The sequence below is a fragment of the Pezoporus wallicus genome, unplaced genomic scaffold (genome assembly GCF_028554395.1).
Source record: "Pezoporus wallicus isolate ANWC-B61680 ecotype Strahan unplaced genomic scaffold, APGP_CSIRO_Pwel_v1 contig_3486, whole genome shotgun sequence".
Classification (NCBI taxonomy): domain Eukaryota; kingdom Metazoa; phylum Chordata; class Aves; order Psittaciformes; family Psittacidae; genus Pezoporus; species Pezoporus wallicus.
Window position 1 is genome coordinate 8,790,652 of NW_026642292.1, and position 20,831 is coordinate 8,811,482.

Sequence of the window (20,831 nt, forward strand, 5' to 3'; positions counted from 1 at the left end):
CGTGTGGTAGGTGCTAAAATGTCTAGTCTTAGTAGGTGCATTTTCTGTAGCTTTAGTGCTTTAAGAATTTAAATTCCACTCAGTCCATGCAGGCTAATATCCTTCAAAGCTACATGCTCTGGTTATTTCGTTTGACCAAAATTAGTAGTTAATTCTGCAAAAACACTAGTAAAATAATCCTGCCATGTGCCTGTACCTTCAGTAGGGGATTCAATTCTTGTATTTAATTTTATCATGCTCTTCAAAAGTAGTTGAATTAGGCAACAAAACAAGTAGCCTTTAATCATTAATTTTTGAGTGGAAGGAATGTTTTTGCCAGAGTAAACTTAAAATTTTGTAGCAAAGTGTAGTGAGGCTTCACCTAGGCATTTTTAAGTTAGTCATTCTAGAGTGTGTCTAAATGTATTTTCCATTATGAATTAAGTGTGACTAGTACAAAGATAATTTCAATTAGTTGGTTTCACACTAAAAACTAACGTTTTGGGCAAGGATGACTACATATGTCCATGAAGTGTCCAGTATAAAGGTGCTTCAGAAAACAGCCTGAGTTCATACAGAAAGCCGTATTGGCACATCCTGTGTTTTCTGGTGAAGAGGCAGAAAGATCTATTTGTTCTTTCAGCCCTGTCCTCAAAAACAAAAGTAAAGCCGGGTTTCCAAGCCCTGGAAGACTAAAAGTTACATTGTTACATCATACAGGTAATTTGCAGGTCACTCTGGATTCAAGGCAGAGGAAAAGTATGCAAAGTGTTGGGGTGTGTGTACTCTTCCTTTAAAGGATATTGAGCATATCAAAGGAGTAATATTACTTATACCCAAGACACTTATGAGAAACCCAAATGTCTTGAGTATAAGTAATTTTATTATAAGAAATTCTGAGAATTCCAGGTCTGAAAATTCTTGATGGCAAAAACTGTGTTGCACGTGTTCCACCTCTGCTGCCTTTCTGTGTTTGTTTTTAACTTCCTGATGCTGTCAAAGAGTCATGCAGTAAAATATCAGATTATAGGGAGTCTGTGTTGCACGTGTTCCACCTCTGCTGCCTTTCTGTGTTTGTTTTAAGTCAAAGAGTCATGCAGTAAATGAAATCACTCGGACAATGATGACTGATTTCTCAGAAAAAACGTATGAAACAGGACATCAGTGTGTAAGGTTAAATAAAATGCAGTAGTAGTTACAAAATAGTTTGACATTTCTAGTATTCATCTGTAAGTGTGTATGCATTGTGTAATAATGTTTTCAGAAGTAAAATGTTACCATTTTAATATTCTTAAATATTTTGGTAGTCCTATATCAATTTTTGTAATGAAATTGGGCTCTAAGTATAGTTCTACGTTTTGAGTGGGGTTTTTTTGTCTGTAGCTAATGTATATTCCTTTATAGTGTTTTGAGACCCAGGAAGACTTCTGTTATGTACTCAGAGACACTTTACTCCAACCTTCATTAGCATAGTGCTGTGCTTAAATTAGTAAGACTTGCTGAGATCATTAAACTGTGACTATATTTTGACTTTATGGGGTGGCTTATATCCTTGCAAATGAGTGGTAGGATTCAACAGCTAAATAGCAGGCAGTTAAATCAGTGTAGGGCATTATTTCTCTTTCTATGAGTGAAGAAGTAAAAGAAACCTAGTCTTAGAAGAGTATCAAGTCAGTACTCAAAGGATTTAAAATATGCCTCTTCTGTAGAGTTCAGTTACTATGTATTGTGGGGGCATAACGTCACTGGCTTGTTAACAACTATGTACCTTGCTAGTAATTTTTAAGATATGTAGTAATTACCCTTGTTTATGCAACAATACAGAAAGGGATACATGTGCAAAGATATAGCTTATTGGAATTTAATAAGATTAATTTCTTACTGTAAAACAGAAGTTGATGGGAAAGAACTGATCTCGGTACATGCATCAGTAGTTCGACTTATTTGTAGTGGCTAGTCATTGGTATAATTTTAGATCAGATATATCATCATCTTCTCTAATGAACAATTAAAGCAGAATTTTAATTATTGTTTTGAAATTGTGGCTCCAGAGTAGAACAGCTGCTCCTAAATGGTACTTCATACAGCTTGAATTGAACAAATACATGTTGGCTTTTCAATTACAGTGCTCTATTGGTTTCACTTATGAATTAAGCAAATGCATTTTGGTAGCTTTATTTAATGTCACAATTTCATAATTATTTTCTTTTTGCTTGTTTCTTTTTTAACCAGATGTACAGTATAAATCATAGCATGTGCACTTTATCTAGAGGGCTTGGTGGAACACTGCCTTATTATAATGTGGAACAAAGCTTTGTCTCTCAGTTTAAAGAGAGCACCTAGGATAGACAGCCTTACTAGTGCATGAATGAAACATGAGCATATAAACAAATAATTTATTACTGTTTAACTGGCAGGCAGTCAGATTCAGGTCATGCAAATAGCTACTCTTCAGGAGCCTTACAGTTTTTCTGCTATAATAGCTACAAAATGCAGAATTTTATCTTCCTATAAAGGGTCCATAGTGCCATCTACTGACCGTTTGTTAATGAGACTGTTCCTAATTGCAAGTTTAGCAGAAACTTCTGTAATATAGAAGAGAATCTTCTATACCATCAAGTAAGTCAGCCAGCATTTGAGATAAACTTTACCTTACATTTGGAAAAAACTTGCAGCAGTGGTGCAGCTGTTTGAGAAGGTCTGTTGAAAATCCTTCATTGTGTCCACCCAGCATACACTCCATTACGTATCTTTTCTCAGGATGTTTCATATTCAGGAGTAGTCTCTAAGATTGGTGGAAGCCAGATTTAGTTATTCTTAAAGCTTTGGTCAAATGTTAATACAGAATTATGAAGACAGTTGTATTTTATAGAGACTTCCTTAAAATGTGGCTGCTAAGATTTTTACAGAGATATTTCACCTTAGCTCTACTGCAGAAGATCTAGAGTTCTTTTCCCTGAGATTTTGAGTATTGTTGCAAATTATCTACAAGGCAAAAGTCAAACTGAAAGATCTAAGATACAGAATTCCAGGATTTAGGTGTCGATAGTTCATATGGTATTCCTGAAGGTAAAGGGAGCTTAAGACATATTGATCGGCAATGTGGGTAGAGAGTAAGATTTGGAAGACTCATGCATACCTGCCTGAAAATAGTATCATGAAGAGTGATTTTTAAAAAGTGATGGAGAAGGAGAGGTTAGAAGATCAGCAATCAGGAGATGGGAAGGAGTGGGGCATATTTGCATTGGTGGACTGAGGAATTGGAAGCTAAGCCTCTAGTCAATGAGGAAGAGAAAAATCAGGAAAAGAATACATGTGATGAGGGAAATCGCACTCCAGGATGTTTCTTTAGAGGGAAAGATCTCCATCGTAAGCAAAGACAGAACAGGAGAAAAATTGAAGAGGAATTTTGAAGGTGGCAAAGAGGCAGGAATCCTGAATATGAGGTTCATTTCTTGTAGTGTGATTGGCTAGCAATGACAGTGCTACAGCAGCAAAAATACTCTCTGCTAAATACTTGAGCCAACTGTTTCTTTAAAGGTTCTCATAGTAGCCCACACACATGGAAAAACAAATTCTTGGAGAACATACTAAACCCTCATCTGTAAGTTGATTCAAAACCATGTTCTTGAAACACTAGAAATAATTGTATGATGCAGTAATGATCACAGGAGTTTTGTTTGGATAAATTATATTGTTAGTATGGTTTTAAATGGGAATAGTAGAATGTTATGGTAAGAGCATCGTACACTAATTTCTTAAGCATTTGTATGCTTTTTCAGGGCAAAATACCATAAATTAAAATATGGCACAGAATTGAACCAAGGTGACTTGAAAATGCCAACTTTTGATTCAGGTAACTTTTTTACAATAGTCTGTTTCAGTGTTATTTGTTTATATGGTGTTGTAGATTTGCTGTGCTCAGTTTATTGCAGCATTCAGTCTCCTTGCACCCCATCTCCAGGTATGTTAGAGAATATCTCAAGGAAAGGTTTGGCATTGATTACCTGATGTTTGATCTGAAAATCAGAATTAATTGACCTTTTTTGAAAAAGCTCTGAATGTCAAAAAAACCTTTAAATGAGGTTATACAGTTCCTATTTAGCTGCTGCTTCTCATTATTTCTGATAATATCCCTTCTTGAAGGATTTACTATTTTTTTTTCCTCATTCTGCCATCTATCTGGAAGGAGGGGATAAGTGCAGAATAAACATAAGAAATACTGTTGGTATTTGGTGGTTTTATAGGCTACTAATGTTTCAAGAATGAAAAAAAAAATTGTACTGCATTGGCTTGTGGGGAAAAAAAAGTTTCAGAGCTTCTGGTTTTATCTTAAATCAAGGGGGGAAAAAAGTTCAAAGAGAAAAAACGCTATTCTTATTGGTACTCTGGAGTACATCTTTGTTTTGCAATGTAGATATCAAGCTGATCATAACATTCTTGCTCTTAACAGTACTACAGATATAGGAAAGGATTTTTTCATAATATTAGACTACTTAATATGCAGAATTGCATGTAGCTTCTCTTGACATGTAGGTCTTTATTCCCCACCCCATTTTTTTGTCTGTTTTCTTCTGTTTTAGAAGTGCTTTCGTATTCAGTTGAAACTAGACATCATGATTCATATTTCTTGCTTGATGGGATTTTTCCCATGTATTTAAACACACTATAAGTCAGAAGTTAAAATTCTTAAACTTTAGTTTGTGCTATGTTTTATAGTCTCTACCATGGTAAAAATGCAGTGGTTCTAGATTTTAACTGTTGATAGTAAACTGATGGAATTTGTCAAACTTGACGTGTTAGTTTTCTGCAAATGCTGATGTATGTCACTACTTCATTTATTTGAACTGTATTTTTTATGCTGCTTTCTAAGCATCTCTGCTTTGTGAAACAGATACAGCCTGTTTTCTTAGCAGTAACACTTCAGTGCACATTCTTTTACGTACAAGTTAAATATTTTTCTGGTTACTTTTCTGCGTGTTAAGAGGTCAGGATTTTTCAGTGATTCTGTTCAATTATTTGCCCGATGCTTCAGCAACAAATTAGGGGAAAAATTAATTGAAAAGCACTGCATCTGATCTGAAGCTTTTAGTTTCATTGGTATTTTGTATAAAAGTAAATTGAGTTCAAACAAACAAAGCCACCCAACTATGACACTGTATCTTTCAGAAGAAACCAAAGATACGGAGGTTCCTGCAGTACCTCAAAATAGCCAATTGACCTGGAAGCAAGGCAGACAGTTACTGAGACAGTAAGTAATGTTGTTGAATATTGGTGTATTCAAGCTTTTCTGTGAAGTACAAGCTGTGTGTATGTATATACTTACTCTATGAAACACAGTAATTGAGGTGGATACATCGTGGTTCATTTTTCTGAACTTCATAGTCTTGAGCTGTGGGCAGCATAGAGTAAGGTTTTCCATATGAAATGGATTAACAGCGATGCTTATTTTTCCATGGTGTAATAGTGGCATTAGTTTTTAACAGTCAATACTAAATTCTTTCCTTTTCCCTCACATACGCTTTCCTCTTTTTTCTCTTAATGCTTCTAGATATCTTCAGGAAGTAGGTTATACAGATACAATACTGGATGTACGCTCCCAGCGAGTAAGGTCTTTGCTTGGGCTCTCCAATTCAGAACCAAATGGTTCAGTAGAGACAAAGAACTTGGAGCAAATCCTCAATGGGGGTGAATCTCCTTCATCAAAACAAAAGGGACAGGAAATCAAAAGGTAAGTGAAGGGATAAGAAATGCCTGAATTTTGCTTTTCTTCACCATTGATATGTGCCAGTCATTTCATATTGAACTTTCAACTGTAGAGTCTCTGAACAGGTATGGGTGTAACAGACTACAAATGGTTTTGAACTTCAGTGAAATTGATTATACATAGGAACATAGGTATCTGTATTACATACATATGTGTGTATTATATATATACACGCAGGAAAATATGTAGTGTATTGAAGTTGAATTTGTCATATAACCGTTTGGAGTTATTTTAAGGAAAGATTGGTTGAGTGGTGCTTTTACAATAAGGAATTAGGGCAGCTATAGAAACTTCTTCATATTTGTTGTTTTGCTTGTTTTAAAGCTCTTAAGCTGTTGGGTAGCAGTTGCATTTAATCTGATTAATCATCTAAAATCTCTTCAGCAAGTAAAATGGATTCTCTCTTGATGTTTCTATTTATGTAGGAATTCTGGTGATGTTCTTGAAACGTTTAACTTCTTAGAAAATGCAGATGATAGTGATGAAGAAGAAGAGAGTGACATGATAGAAGATATTGCAGACGGAAAAGAAAAGCACCGGATAAATAAGAAACACAAAGTAAAAGTTTGTTTGTTTTTTTTCAAATATATATAGATCTGAAATCCCCTTTAAAAAGGGATTTTTTTTTTTTTTTTTCCAGATGACTATAAATGTTAAAATGTTGTTGTACCTGTGTTATCTGAATGGACTGTGAACAGATGCAGTATTGGTAAATTTGGTAGTTTTGTTAATGCATTATTTGTTTGCAAATGTGAATTAATTGCTGAAAGAGGTAACTGATTGGCCATCCTAGCTTCTCTGCATACTTTTGAGGGCCTTTATGAGGCAAATTTAGCACAATACAGTGTGCATCCTTTCCAAGTTTTGGAGAAGGTAGGGATAATTTATTAGAAGGAACTAAATCAGTAATTTAAAACAAAATAATTTCCATGTCAAATAGTTCTTTAATTCTTCCTTTTATGCAGCTTTTTATTAAATACTTTAAGAGCCTGGCAGAGACTTAATCTGCAGTAGTTTGGTTCTGATTTATTTTCCTTTTTAGTTTTCCATTCTGTGAGCAACTTTGTCTTACGTGTACTTTCTTAGTTATATTCCTCCTGTACTGGAAGAATATCTCTCTCATTGGGGTTTCCTCATGTAAAGAGGTTTATTTATGAACATTGTACTCACAGTTCTATTACTTTTTTCTCAGTAGAGTTTTCTGTAGCATTATGACCCTTGTGGCTGTATTGGATTTTCCTAAATAGCAACGTTAGCTTGTCTTAACACAAGTCTTAATCTCCGAATTTGAACTGTCAGGGAGGGTTTTTCGCCATGCCTTTGGTATTAACTTGTACTTTTGGTAAACAGATTAAGCAGGCAATCAGTGGATTTTTTTTTTTTTTTGTTCTAAGGCAGTAGATCATGTGATAAAAAAATTATCTAATGAGTAAATCTCCAGGGCAGATATGAAGGCATTACTTAGTTTTTAAAAAATTCTTAACAAAGCTTGGTTTTTTTAATAGAAAGTATAAGCATCATTTATAGGTATCTTTTTTAAAATTGTCTTCTGCGAAAGGATGACAGTATTGTCCAAGTTATAAAAACATAACCCCATGTGGAAATTTTTCTTCACCTGCAGAATAAAAGAAAACTTTTCACTGATGTCTTGATGTGGGGTGGTTTTTGTTTTAAGGTGAAGATGTGGTAGGACCAGTAAAAACACGCTTTTCAGAGGAAAGTGTATTTTGCAAGCTTATGTTTAACACTGAAATAGAACTGCAAAGCAAAAGGGAAAAAGTCTTCTGGATCAGGAAAAAACACAGTTTCTATGTAAAGCTTTTCTGCTGATGTTGCAAGAAAATACAAAATTTTCCAATTGATAGGTTTTAAAGATTGGGATGTATGGGATTGTTTTTGTTGTTAGTATTCTTTTGATTTCTTAATAATCACTACACTGCACTGCTCTCTTTTTTTTCTGTTTCATTTTTAGTAAGCAGCTCTAGATCTGACTATATTTATCTTTTTCTGCATTTCATGTTGAAAAATGTTTTCCCCTGAAACTAGATACGTGGAGAGAGTAATCTATATTGTTTCTAAATATCTGAGTAGAAAATCTGTTCATGATTCAAATGCAGAAAAACATTTATCTGCTTGCAGATTGGTAATGAAGGTTTAGCTGCTGACCTTACAGATGACCCTGATACTGAAGAAGCTTTGAAAGAATTCGATTTTTTAGTGACAGCTGAAGATGGTGAGGGAGCTGGAGAAGCTCGAAGTTCAGGAGATGGAACAGAGTGGGGTAAGATGCTAGCAGAAGCTTTTAGAAATAAAGGAATAATTGTTCATGATAGTGCACAAGAGTTGCAATACCTACTAAGATGATGTGGATGTGTGGATGATTGTGGTGATCAAATGCTGCTGCTTAGTAGTATACTGGATGCTGAAACTTTTGTCTCTATACATAGTATATGTGCTGTTGTAGTTGCCACAAATACAATTCTGGTTAACGTTTGTTTCAGATTTTTGTCTTCATTCCAAAACTGAAATAGAATATTTTATTTCCTGAATAACATAAACTAGGATTTGGAATATTTTTATACCTGAATTAAATGTGCTTTCATATCTAGATTCTTTTTTGCATTTTTTTTTTTTTCTGATCAAGAGCTTTAAACTTTCTGGCTCAAGTTAAATAGATTTCTTTGGTGTACTTTGTAAAAATGGTCAATTAGTGTATTTAGGTTTTCTGGCTGAGATTTTTAGATGTTATTGCTAATGTGGCTTGTGTTTGTAGAATCAAAAAGTACTATTGTACTGGCATAACTATTTTAGTGTAGATAAGAAAAGTATGTAGATTAATAATTTGATGTGAAACAAACTGTGCTAAGTCAGAAACTCCTGGAGCCTATGTGTTTCAAAAGAAGAAATTGAAAGAGGGAGAGAATTTGCATAGGAAAAAGGATAATGAACAAAATAATTCATGTCTCCCTTGAAGTGGGAAATTGACCATCTGAACAGTGGTAAAGGCAATTTTGTGGGTGCATGCTCTTAAGTCTTTTGTTGTAAGGCCAAAAGGACGGTATGGCCCGGCACAAGCAATCCAGGAGGTTCCTCGACTGTGTAGAAGACAACTTCCTTCTGCAAGTAATAGAGGAGCCGACAAGGAGAGGTGCCATGCTTGACCTCGTGCTCACCAACAGGGAAGGGCTCATTGGAAATGTGATGCTCCAGGCAAGCCTTGGATGCAGCGATCATGAGATGGTCAAATTTGAGATCCTCAGGACAGTGAGAAGAGCGTGCAGCAAGCTCACTGCCCTAGACTTCAAAAGAGCAGACTTTGGCCTCTTCAGGAACCATGGGATACAGCCCTAGAGGGCAGAGGGGCCCAAGACTGTTGGTTGATATTCAAGGATCACCTGCTACAAGCTCAGGAGTGTTGCATCCCAACCAGAAGGAAGTGCAGCAGGAGGGCCAGGAGACCTCCTTGGATGGATAAGGAGCTGCTGAGGAAAATTCAAATGAAAAAAGAGGCTTATAATAAGTGGAAGCAAGGACAGGTGGCATGGGAAGAGTACAGGGCTGTTGTCTGAGAAGCTAGGGACCAGGTTAGGAAAGCTAAGGCTCAGTTAGAATTAAACTTAGCTAGAGGTATTAAAGAAAACAGGAAGGGATTCTACAGGTACATAGCAAATAAAAAATAGACTAGGCAGAATGTAGGTCCCCTCAGGAAGCTCTCAGGTGAACTGGCTACACAGGATTTGGAGAAGGCTGAGGTTCTGAATGACTTCTTTGCTCAGTCTTCACTGGCAATGGCTCTGACCAAACCACCCAAGTCTTGAAAGGCAGACGCACGGATTGTGAGAATGAAGACCTTGGGCCCACTGTAGGAGAGGAACTGGTTCGAGACCATCTTAAAAATCTGAACGTGCACAAGTCCGTGGGTCCTGATGAGATCCATCCGCGGGTCCTGAAGGAGCTGGCAAATGAAGTTGCAAAGCCACTGGCCATCATATTTGAGAAATCATGGCAGTCAGGTGAAGTTCCCGATGACTGGAAAAAGGGAAATATAACCCCCATTTTCCAGAAGGGGAAAATGGATGACTGGGGGAATTACAGACCAGTCAGTCTCACCTCTGTGCCTGGCAAAATCTTGGAGCAGATTCTCCTGGAAGGCATGCTAAGGCACATGAAAATCAACAAGGTGCTTGGAGACAGCCAGCATGGCTTCACTAAGGGGAATTCCTGCCTGACCAATTTGGTGGCCTTCTATGATGGGGCTACAGAACTGATGGACGGGGGCAGAGCAGTTGATGTCATCTACCTGGACTTGTGCAAAGCGTTCAACACTGTCCCACACGACATCCCTGTCTCTAAATTGGAGAGACATCAATGTGATGGATGGACCACTCAGTGGATAAAGAACTGGCTGGATGGCCGCACGCAAGGAGTTGTGGTCAATGGCTCAATGTCCGGCTGGAGACCAGTAACGAGTGGTGTCCCTCAGGTGTCGGTGTTGGGACCGGTCTTGTTTAACATCTTCATCGCTGACACGGACAGTGGGATTGAGTGCGCCCTCAGCAAGTTTGCCGATGACACCGAGCTGTGTGGTTCGGTTGATACGCTGGAGGGAAGGAATGCCATCCAGAGGGACCTTGACATGCTTGTGAGGTAGGCTGATGCCAACCTCATGAAGTTTAACCATGCCAAGTGCAAGGTCCTACACCTGGGTCAGAGCAATCCCAGGCACAGCTACAGGTTGGGCAGAAAAGAGATTCAGAGCAGGCCTGCGGAGAAGGACTTGGGGGTGTTGGTCAATGAGAAAATGAACATGAGCCAGCTTCAGTGTGCGCTTGCAGCCCAGAAAGCCAACTGTATCCTGGGCTGCATCAAAAGGAGTGTGACCAGCAGGTCGAAGGAGGTGATCCTGCCCCTCTACTCTGCTCTCGTGAGACCTCACCTGGAGTATTGTGTGCAGTTCTGGTGTCCTCAACATAAAGAGGACGTGGAACTGTTGGAACAAGTCCAGAGGAGGGGCACGAGGATGATCAGGGGACTGGAGCACCTCCCGTATGAAGACAGGCTGAGAAGGTTCAGCCTGAAGAAGAGAAGAGAAGGCTGCGTGGAGACCTCATAGCAGCCTTCCAGTATCTGAAGGGGGCCTATAGGGATGCTGGAGAGGGATTCTTCATTAGAGAGTGACAGGACAAGGGGTAACGGGTTAAAACTTAAACAGGGGAAGTTTAGGTTGGATCTAAGAAGGAAATTCTTTCCTGTTAGGGTGGTGAGGCACTGGAATGGGTTGCCCAGGGAGGTCGTGAATGCTCCATTCCTGGCAGTGTTCAAGACCAGGTTGGATGAGGCCTTGGGTGATACGATTTAGCGTAAGGTGTCCCGGCAGGGGGGTTGGAACTAGATGATCTTAAGGTCCTTTCCAACCCCAATTATATGATTCTATAATGTCACTAGATCATCTTGACCATTTTGTTATTGAGACAATGAATTTGTCATATTTGGATGAACACTTTGTAAAGCAAAGAGAATATAAAGAGCTACAGGAATCAGAATACTGGCTCATCTTCCAGGGAAATCACCCAGTCTTGATCTTGAAGGTATCAGGGATTAGCAAGCATTCCTTCTTGGAATTTAGTATCAAAGGATTTAGTCGCCTTAATTTTTAAAACTCAGTCTTATTTCTAGTTGGAAGATAAAGCTGGAAAATTAATGTTACCTTTAGCTTTGGTAATACCTATCCAATTTTAGAAGTATTTTAGCTGCTTGGTGGTGTTCCCCTTTTGAAGGTAATGTTACTTCATTAATTTCTTGATTATAGTTTTATTTAGCAGAACAGGCAAATCTCTTGGTATAGGAGTCTCATAGGCTCTGAAGCCAAGGTTTTGACTTTGTTTGCAACATCACTTCAAATGTGTAGTAATGCAGAAAGTTCTGGGTCTAGCATCAGTCTTACCACTGTTCTCTGCAGAAGGAAAGACAGCTTGATACTATAATTCATGCAGTCAAAGATTTATCCATTTTTTCAGAGCATACTGCTGAAACTTACTGAACTAGCTTGTTGGTTGATATACCAAGTCATTCCTTTCCAAGATTACTGTCTCTGTCATCTTCTTAGGTAGTTAACCAGAATGTAGAGGATTCTGTTTTATTTTGCAGTGCTGCTTTGCAAGTTACATTTTTTCAAACTTATTTTTGAGCAGTTTGGTTAAAAACTGTCCCAAATATAAAAATAAAATCTAAGAATGTTTTTTAAAAATCAAATTGAACCAACCCCACTTTTCAGAGAGCAGTTTGAATGTCTTTTATTACAGTTTAAGTGAACTCATAGCAGAAGTGACTCAGAGCATTTTAGGAGCTTGTACACACTTAGTGATAACTATGTTCATGACAGCTAGTTTAACTGCAGTAATTCTGTTGTTACCAAAACACTTGTGTCTGGGGCAGGGAAGTGGGGAGAAGGAAATAAAGATAAACCTGCTTTCATCTGTAAAAGTATGTGTTCAAAATTTTGGCATTTGAAGACAATATTTATAAGTGGTATAATTTGTACTAACTTACTCTTTAAATAGTGAGTCGGAAGACATACTTCTAACTGTAGTAGCAGTGCTTCTTTCATAGTATGTCACTGATGTCAGTACAGCTGCTCTTTCCTTAAATGGGTGTTTAAGGATATCATCTTAAAGATCAGTATGTAAATTTGAAGTATTTAAAGACAATGCTTCTTTATTACCTATCAAAAATAACAAGTATTGTCTCACTGAAACACCTTCTAAAACAAAATAATACTTTGCCTAAACCAGTTTATTTTAGCCTGTTACATTATTTTGAGCTCTCTGAAACTTGAAATCTCCAGGTCCATCCCTTTATTCATTTATTTTTGAGGGGGAACTTCAATGTTAAAATTCATACTTCATAATGTAAGTAGTTCTGGTTTCTTCTTAGCATTATTTTTTTTTTCCTGTTTTAGTTTTCCTGTCATTGCCATCCTTCTATCAGTTTTTACTCTTGCAAAGTTTTAAGCTCTCTCAAAAAATGTAAATATTTACATGTGCATTTCTTTATAATGCTTTTATTTAGTATCTGGAAACCAAACTTCTGGTGTTTAGCCTCTAGATCTATTGCCTAGTCTTGCTTTATTATCACTCCAGTACATAATTGTCAAAGTATTATCTGTAGGTCTAATTTCAGATATGCTAAAATGTTTCATTGTCAAATTTGATAGTTATATTTTCTATTGGAGACTTCTGCAAACCAGCCACTGAGTGTGGAAGCTTGGGTTGCTTGTTTTTGCCTGCCTGTATTACCGCTTTTTAGAAACACATTCTCTTTTTTGTAGGCGCCTCATTTAATGTACTTTGAGTCTTAAATTATTTTCAAACCTTGTGATTTAAAGTGTCCTGTCATGCAACATGTTTTACTTAAGAACAGCTTGTCTTCAAAATAGTGAAAATGAGTAAATTCAAACAGTGTTAAATAAAGGATTAAAGTATGCAGCATGCTAGAAAATGAATGTTCATTCTTAGATTAAAGAATTTATAAATGCCTTTTGATACAGTATCATCAAGAAAAAGATGCATGTAGAACTTGTGCTTGCTTAAGCAAACAGGAATAAATACATACATTATGTATTATATAATCTTTTTGTTTTGCTTAAATTTCGATGACTGTGTTCATCACTGAGTATTTTTCTTCATGAAAGACAAAAAGTTCTGTTTACAGGTGGACAAATTTAAAGAATGACTGTGCCCAGGACTCTGGGAGGCATCTTAAAAACCAAAATAAATTGTTTCTCTACCAAGTACCATTGGCTAGTGAACATCCCAGATCAGCCCTGTCCTGATGTCAATTTAGTGTGGGCTGTGAACACTACAGGCAGTTTGAGGAAGTTTATAACTAGAGGTAGTTATGGAGGTGGTCTTACGGCTCTGTTCTGAAATAGCTAAGTCCATCTGTGCATACCTGAAACACACTGCTGGCTTTAGATTTCCTAGAAATCTTTATTGAAATTGATTTCACAGCCTCTCTGGTTAATCAACGTTAGTGTTTTATCTAGTTTTCTATTTAGAACAGCAGCTGATAGCACTGTTTTTCAGTACTTATGTCTGCAAGCTTATATTTTTCCTGTTTTCTGTTGACTGAATGAGCCCAGTTCCTTCAATTTCTTTGTCTTGATATTTAATGCACTGTTTTGCAGTCTGCAGACATGTTTTTAACTTCTGGTGTGGAACACAGACTGGACATGTTCCTTCAATTTTTATCATCACCAGAATTGTCCACTGAATTATTTGGACTACTCCTGTCTCAATACACTAATATTCCACATCTTTAAAAATACGCCAGACAGTTTTGTTGTGGCTTTAGGGTTGTTTTGGAGTGGGTTTTGCTTGTTTAACAGCAGCATTACATTGCTGTTACGTATGGTCAGCTTCTGGTTCAGTTTAATTCCCCAGTTGTTCTCTGCAGTGCTGCAATCTAGCTGATTATTTTCCTTTTATTAACTGTGCTTTGGTATTTTTTTTTTTAATCATTATTTTAATTTGTTCTTAACTGAATTTCCTTTCCTTGGGTTTTAGGTTGTGGTGATTTTTTTGGTTTGTTTTGGTTTTATAATTTCCTCCTTCTTTTGATTGGGCTCAGTTTTACCTTTCTGTGCCTTTTGTATATTCTGACTAATCACTATTCTCTGTCAGTGTTTTAGCCCTGCAGTCGTAAAGTTTGAGGTCTTTGTGTTTGTGATTTGGTAGCTGTAGCTGCCATTTGGTGTAGGACGTTATCGTTTCATTCCCCTCTCAAAGTTCTTTATGTACAGCTCATGGGACTTTGCCACCTTTAAGCTGCCCATTTCATGCCCTGCCATCCTTGGTGTTCTTATCTTCCATCTCTTTGATCGTTTCTTCTTGTCATTGATCAGCCCTATTTGAATGACAGTAGATGCATCAGTATCCTAGGATATCTTCTTAATTGTCATGTTTTGTTATGAAACATGTACTTGGAATAACTCCTACTGGTTTGCATCCTAAATGCATGCTTCTTTGTTTCTGTTGTGTATGGCTCTTCCTATGCGCTTTTATTACTGTAATGTTTATAACTTCAAAAGTAGGTCTTTTATGGAAACACTGATATTGTAGGTATGATTGGAAGTTGGGAACTGATGAGCTAAGTTGTTTGGGGTTTTTTTATTGCTAAAGAATTTATGAGCATAAGCTGAACTGGCACACAAAGTTTTATTGCTGCCTTGTTGGCTACAGCAAAAGTGCTTCTGCAAATGTTACATTTATCTTATCTTAGAAACAAGTTTATCCTTCTATTAATTCTGTTTCCAGAAATGTTTGAGATGGATAGTTTAGAAAAGTGGAGACTCAGCTTTTCTTGGAGAATATTTAATTCTGCAATATTCATCAAACAGAAAAAGACATGTTTTCTGAAACTGCTGTGGAATGTTGTATTTCTGCTAATTGTAATTTAATTGCTGGAATGCAGTGGGATGTCAGTTTATTCACCTATGTGAATTACTTCATCTTTATGTATAAAGCTGTATTTATAGACTAGTTGCTTTGGTTATATATAGGACCAAGGTTTGTTTCTTGTGCATGTAGAATGAGTGTGAAAGGATGCATGGTGGTCTTCATGAAGAAACTGGCACTGACTTAATCAGCTTGCATTTTTGTGAGATATAGCATGAATACTTTTATTTGCTTATTAAACACTGGCTGAGTAATTTTTAACACTGTCTTTCTAAAGATGCAGTAATTGTTTCGGAACACCAAGGAATTTTTGTGTATTTTGAAGTATCTAACCAACAGTTATGAAACTTAATTTGTTTGCTGCTTAGTAACAAATTAACGTACAATTTTCAAATATATAACTGATATTTTACAGTGCCTCGGAATACTTTGTGAAATGAGACAGTATTTTGTAAACTTAAAACTGAGACTGCACCTTTAAAGTAAAGATTTATTAAGAACTTTTATAATGCTCTTATACAGCTATGATAGTAAATCGCCAACAGCTTGCATTGCCAATTGCTGATTTTTTTTCTTTTAATAATATGCTGCATGTAGACAAAGATGACCTGTCCCCAACTGCTGAGGTTTGGGATGTAGACCAGGGACTAATAAGTAAACTGAAGGAACAGTACAAGAAGGAACGAAAGGGGAAGAAAGGGGTAAAGAGTAAGTGCAGATTCTGAATCTTGTAATGCAACGCTTTTTTGCCTATTCATATAGAAGACTTTTTTTTTCTTTTTTTTCACATAAGTTCTGTTTTTTGTCTTACTTTTGGTTGTTTTGTTTTGTTTTCAGTAAGCATCATTTTCTGTAACGGGGGCAACCAACTTTAACTTTCTACCTGCTGAATGTGAATTTGTCAAAACTTTTGACAGCCATTTCCTAGATGAGAAATGTTGAAAACTTAAAAATTTAAGGTTAAATAGGTAGAGCTTAATGCTTTGAAATATGATAGTAAAAATAATGAGCTTGCATTTTGAGGATGTTCCTACTGTTAAGAAGTTTTCTGAAAGAATTAAACTTTATCTGCTTCTTTTAAGTATGATACTGTGGTATTTTTTAAACATGAGCTTGAGTCAAGCTATAACTACTGTCTATGGGCTTGTCATTATTTTTACAATCTAAGGCATTGAGAATTTTAAAAATGCCTTTCATGTAAATATGAACTCTGTGTATTTGTTTAGGATGTAATCTTTATGGTGCCCTTCGCTTCTGTGCAGTTACCACATTTTGATTGACACCTCTGTACTCTTAAAGAGTTTTCAGACCAATTGACCTGTTTGAACTATGTAAGTTAAACCAAGTTTCAGTATCAAAGTACCTGGTAAAAATGCCTTGGTAACTTGTTATTAACAATACCAAGCTCTTAGTAGGCATAGTGTTAGTAAATCAGTGTCACTCTAGAGAAGCTCCCTTAATTGCAGTGGGCTTATTTTGAAAGTGTAACAGTTTTTGGTGATGTTTAGTAAAAATATTTTTCCTTGATTTGAAAACTTTTGTGAATATGTACTAACTATATTAAATGATAATTAAACTATAACACTTCATGAAGAATTCCATAATTAAGATTTGAATTTACTTTGTAACATCTAACATTAAAATTCGGTGCATGTTGATCTTTCAGCAATTTTGCATGACTTGCACGTACACAAACACACAAATAGAAAGGCTTTGAAGTAAGGATTTTCACCTGACTTTTATGTATCCTCATTTAACATGTAAATCAGCACCAAATTCACATTAAGTAATTTTTATGGTTAGAAATCTCCTTTTTGTACTAAAATGGACTTATTTGAAATTTTCTTATTAAATTTCACATTTTTGGAAGCACAATTGCTGCAAAATAACAGCAAATGTTCTGAATTCTGGGAGAAAAAAATTAAGGGATTTTTGCAATTCTCTCTCAAAAATTGTCTTTAGGTTATTGCATAAGGAAAGTTCTAGAAACTGAATGTTTGATTGTCTCGTCTTACTCACCCCATCGCACAGTTCATATTTCCTGGCTTGCGCAAGGTGAAAGAATCTGTAAAACAGGGACTACTGTTGTTCTAGGATTATAAATTATATGAAAAACTCGAAGGCTTCCAGACTTCTTGTAGTGGTATTGGCTTGCATAGAAAGGATTTCTTGCCTGCATTTGTTTCCTTGGCTGCTGTGCAGTCAAGAATTTCTATCACCTTTTTGTTTTTCTATCATATTTCTGGTTTTCCTCTGTAAATATTAAAATTCCAGAAGAGGAGCATAATTCGTGCCAATCAGAAATAAGTACTTTGTCAAAAATGGGCATTTTAATGGTCTACGCTGCCAATTGAATTGGTTGTGACAATTTGCTTAAAAAAATAGTAGTTATTCTATCTGAAGTGTCTTGTGGGGACATTTAAAACTTTGCAACGTTAATCAAACTTTTTCTTCCTGTCCACTTTCCCACAGTTGCTGCAAACAGTGTAACATTAAGTTTTGTACAATGAATGATGGGGCATGCTGGCCATCAATTATTATTTGAGATATATTGTCTTTTGACAATGTGTATTCCACTATCAAAATTTAAAGGAAAAATTTTCTTCATCTAAAGTAATTTTGAAAACTGCTTATGTTCATAGAAGAGTATTTAGGAGACACCTGTGTGTCACCATGCTGTGAGGTCATGTCACTATTTTGCGTTTTGGGGTTTAAATTCTCCTTTGGGAAATCCTGAGCTCCTGTAGCCTCACAGAGTGGTTTGTGGGGTTCTGCACTTATGTCACATTCATGATAATAGTTTGCAATTAAAACTTGGCCTCTAAATTACTGAGCTAATTGAATTTACATACAATAAAAGTATGCTTTTAAGGTTGGGCACATTTATTTAAATTCTGTTTATTTGATTCCTAGACTTTCTCTTCTCAGCTTCTTACAACATTCTAAGACTCAATGTTGAAAGCCTTCTCTATGAGAATTCGTGAACTTATTTCTGAATATTCATCTCTTTTCAGTGTATTGTCAGACTTCTGACAGTTTATTTTGAGCAATATCAGAGTTTATCTGCATGGCAGTATATATCATCAAAAAGATCAAATAAATGCATTGACTCTCGCCTCTTGCAGTGCTTTGAGGACAGCATAATAAGGCAAACGTTCTGACAGGTTCTTTTGTTGGATGTGCATCTGGTTACTAGCATAATCTGCATTTAGACTGTTATCTTCATAGCCCTATATATACCTATGTATACCTATACTAGGTATAGTAACTTTCATTCCAAATGCAGAGAGATGAGTAAGTGAGCAGAAGTAGTTTTCATTCTATTTTGATACTTCTGTAGTCTGCATTCATGTATTTTCTTTTGGGTGGAATGCCTTAATTTAGGTCATCTTTTGTCAACACAAATAAAACAACCAAAAAGCAACCACAACCTATTCTGGACTTCATTGTGATAAGTAAGGAGTTAGTTTTATTTCTGTAAAATCAGGCTTGCCTTTTACAGAATTTAAGGCCAGCTCCTTGCCCAGGTTTGGTAAGACTGGTTTTGGCAGGGAAATCAGGGGGTGACTTTTTCAAATACAGTCTGTCACATTTTCAGAACTTAATAGTGGACGTGATGCATATCTGATTTCCTACTGTCAGGTCAGCACAATGTGTTCTCAGCAATTTGAAGAGTAGTTTTCATGCCTTAAATTTTTATGTGTACATCACTGTTAAAATTTAAGATCCTTTTACTGTTTTTCCTTAGTTTCCTTGAAACTTTTCTAATTTCTTAGTTTTCTCCTCTTTTCCCTCAGTGTAATTTTTCTGTATTTACAAAACATTGTCTGTCCCGTTCACTTTGCTAGCCTTGCTTTCTGGAAATACAGTATAATAGTTAATAGACATGAAAACAAATTTGGATTTTACCATCTTCATTACCATGACCTGTTAATATAGAAGGATCCCTGTGCTGTATTCAGACTTGGACTGTTACATCTCAGAGCTAGTAGAAATCTTCATATGGCTTCTCAGACTGTCTTTCCAGCACTGAATATTCAATTACCTTTTTTGCTTTTGATCTCTGAAGGTGGATAGATTGATATGGGACTGTAGGGGTTTTGCCTTTGTTCATAATAGGTTCATGTTTACTGTTTGTTTCTTTGGGGGGGGGGGGGGGGTTGCATTGTTCTTTTAGTCTTGTGGATAAAACACAGTCATCTAGTTTGTGTCTTGAACGTAGCTGCTTATGCAGAGGCAGCACATTCTTGTCCTTAAAAATCTCTTTGTAACAATTTAAAAAAATTCAATAATTATATAAAGGTATGCTTGCACTTCCTTGAAAGGAGAAATCTGCACAGTCCTCTCTGGTGATGGCACAGTATCATAGAATGGTTTGGGTTGGAAGGGACCTTAAAGATCATCTAATTCAATCCCCCTGCCATGGGCAGGGACAGCTTCCAGGAGACCAGGTTGCTCAAAGCCCCATCCAGCCTGGGCTTGATCACCTCCAGAGATAGGGCATCCACAGCTTCTCTGGGCTGCCTGTGCTAATGTCTTACCAGCCTCATAGTGGAGAATTTCTTCCTGATACCTAACCTAAATCTACCCTTCTTCAGCTTAAAGCCACTCCCCCTTGTCTTGTCACTACATGCCCTTGGAAAAAATCCCTCTCCAGCTTTCTTGAGAGCCCCTCTAGAAGGCTGCTGTAAGGTCTGCCTGGAGCCTTCTCTTCTCCAGGCCGAACAAGCCCTACTCTTTCAGCCTGTCTTCATGGGAGAGGTGCTCCCCAGCACTCTGGTCATCTTCAGGGCCCTCCTCTGGACTTGCTCAAGCAGTTCCATGCCTTCTTATGTCAGTCTTGAATATTGTCATTTTTCAGCTGTGAAATACAGAGAACTTAGGAACCGTAGCTGCTATTTTCTGAACTTCAGAAAGAAGTTTCTGTATGGAGTGATAGAGGCCTGTTCTGAGGTTATACCTGAAAGACAAGAAGTGACTAAACATACCAAAGACCTTTAAAAGGTGGGGCTGAAAGTCCCTTAATCAGTGACATACTAACTGATTGGCTGGCTCAGAGTAGCAGAGCAGGGGAGCTGCTTTTGAGTGGGCTGAGTCAAACTTTTCATGCCCTTAAAAAAAGCACCTCAAAAAGATGCTTGCAGTTTAGGTCTGAGTAACAGTTTATAAGCCATTTTTATAGTTTTCCATTCATGTTTTGAACAGTTCATGTGTATTGAGTTGGAGGAGACAAATGGGTTTTCTGCTGGAAGTCTCAAAGGGTATATTAAAGTAGACAGCTTACAGTACCAGCCATGATTTCCATAATGTCATTTCTTGATTTTCCTATAGTATCTTTAGGAATGTGTCTGCTGCTGATCACTGTAGGTGGCTGGCTGGCAACCAGCTGGAACAAAGGCAAAAGCAAGCTTTGTGGTCTGTCTGGTAGAAACCTGGCATTTTAAGAATGACCATTTTTGTGAGGTTTCACCTCCTGACTATAATTAAATAACGTATCTATCTTTGAAATGAAATCCTATCAGCCTAGTGCCTGTTGGGCGGGAGGAGGGGAAAGACTGATGCAAAAGAGACTTTCCTTGTTTTTTATTATTTTACACTCACTTCATTAGCTGAGGTCACAGGTTTCTAGA

At 36.9% G+C, this 20,831-nt stretch overlaps 1 protein-coding gene across 6 annotated transcripts in view; it reads left to right on the plus strand.

Annotated features, from left to right (window-relative positions):
• STRN3 (striatin 3) overlaps positions 1 to 20,831 on the plus strand; it is a 63,097-nt gene that overhangs the window by 21,560 nt on the left and 20,706 nt on the right. For 3 of the 6 annotated variants that reach the window (XM_057428661.1, XM_057428664.1, XM_057428666.1), the window contains exons 3-8: positions 3,762 to 3,835; positions 5,149 to 5,230; positions 5,531 to 5,710; positions 6,172 to 6,304; positions 7,886 to 8,027; positions 15,799 to 15,909. In XM_057428661.1, coding sequence (XP_057284644.1) covers positions 3,762 to 3,835; positions 5,149 to 5,230; positions 5,531 to 5,710; positions 6,172 to 6,304; positions 7,886 to 8,027; positions 15,799 to 15,909 — 722 coding nt within the window. The remainder of the gene's footprint in view (positions 1 to 3,761; positions 3,836 to 5,148; positions 5,231 to 5,530; positions 5,711 to 6,171; positions 6,305 to 7,885; positions 8,028 to 15,798; positions 15,910 to 20,831) is intronic. The other 3 variants (XM_057428663.1, XM_057428665.1, XM_057428662.1) reach the window with 2 other exon arrangements.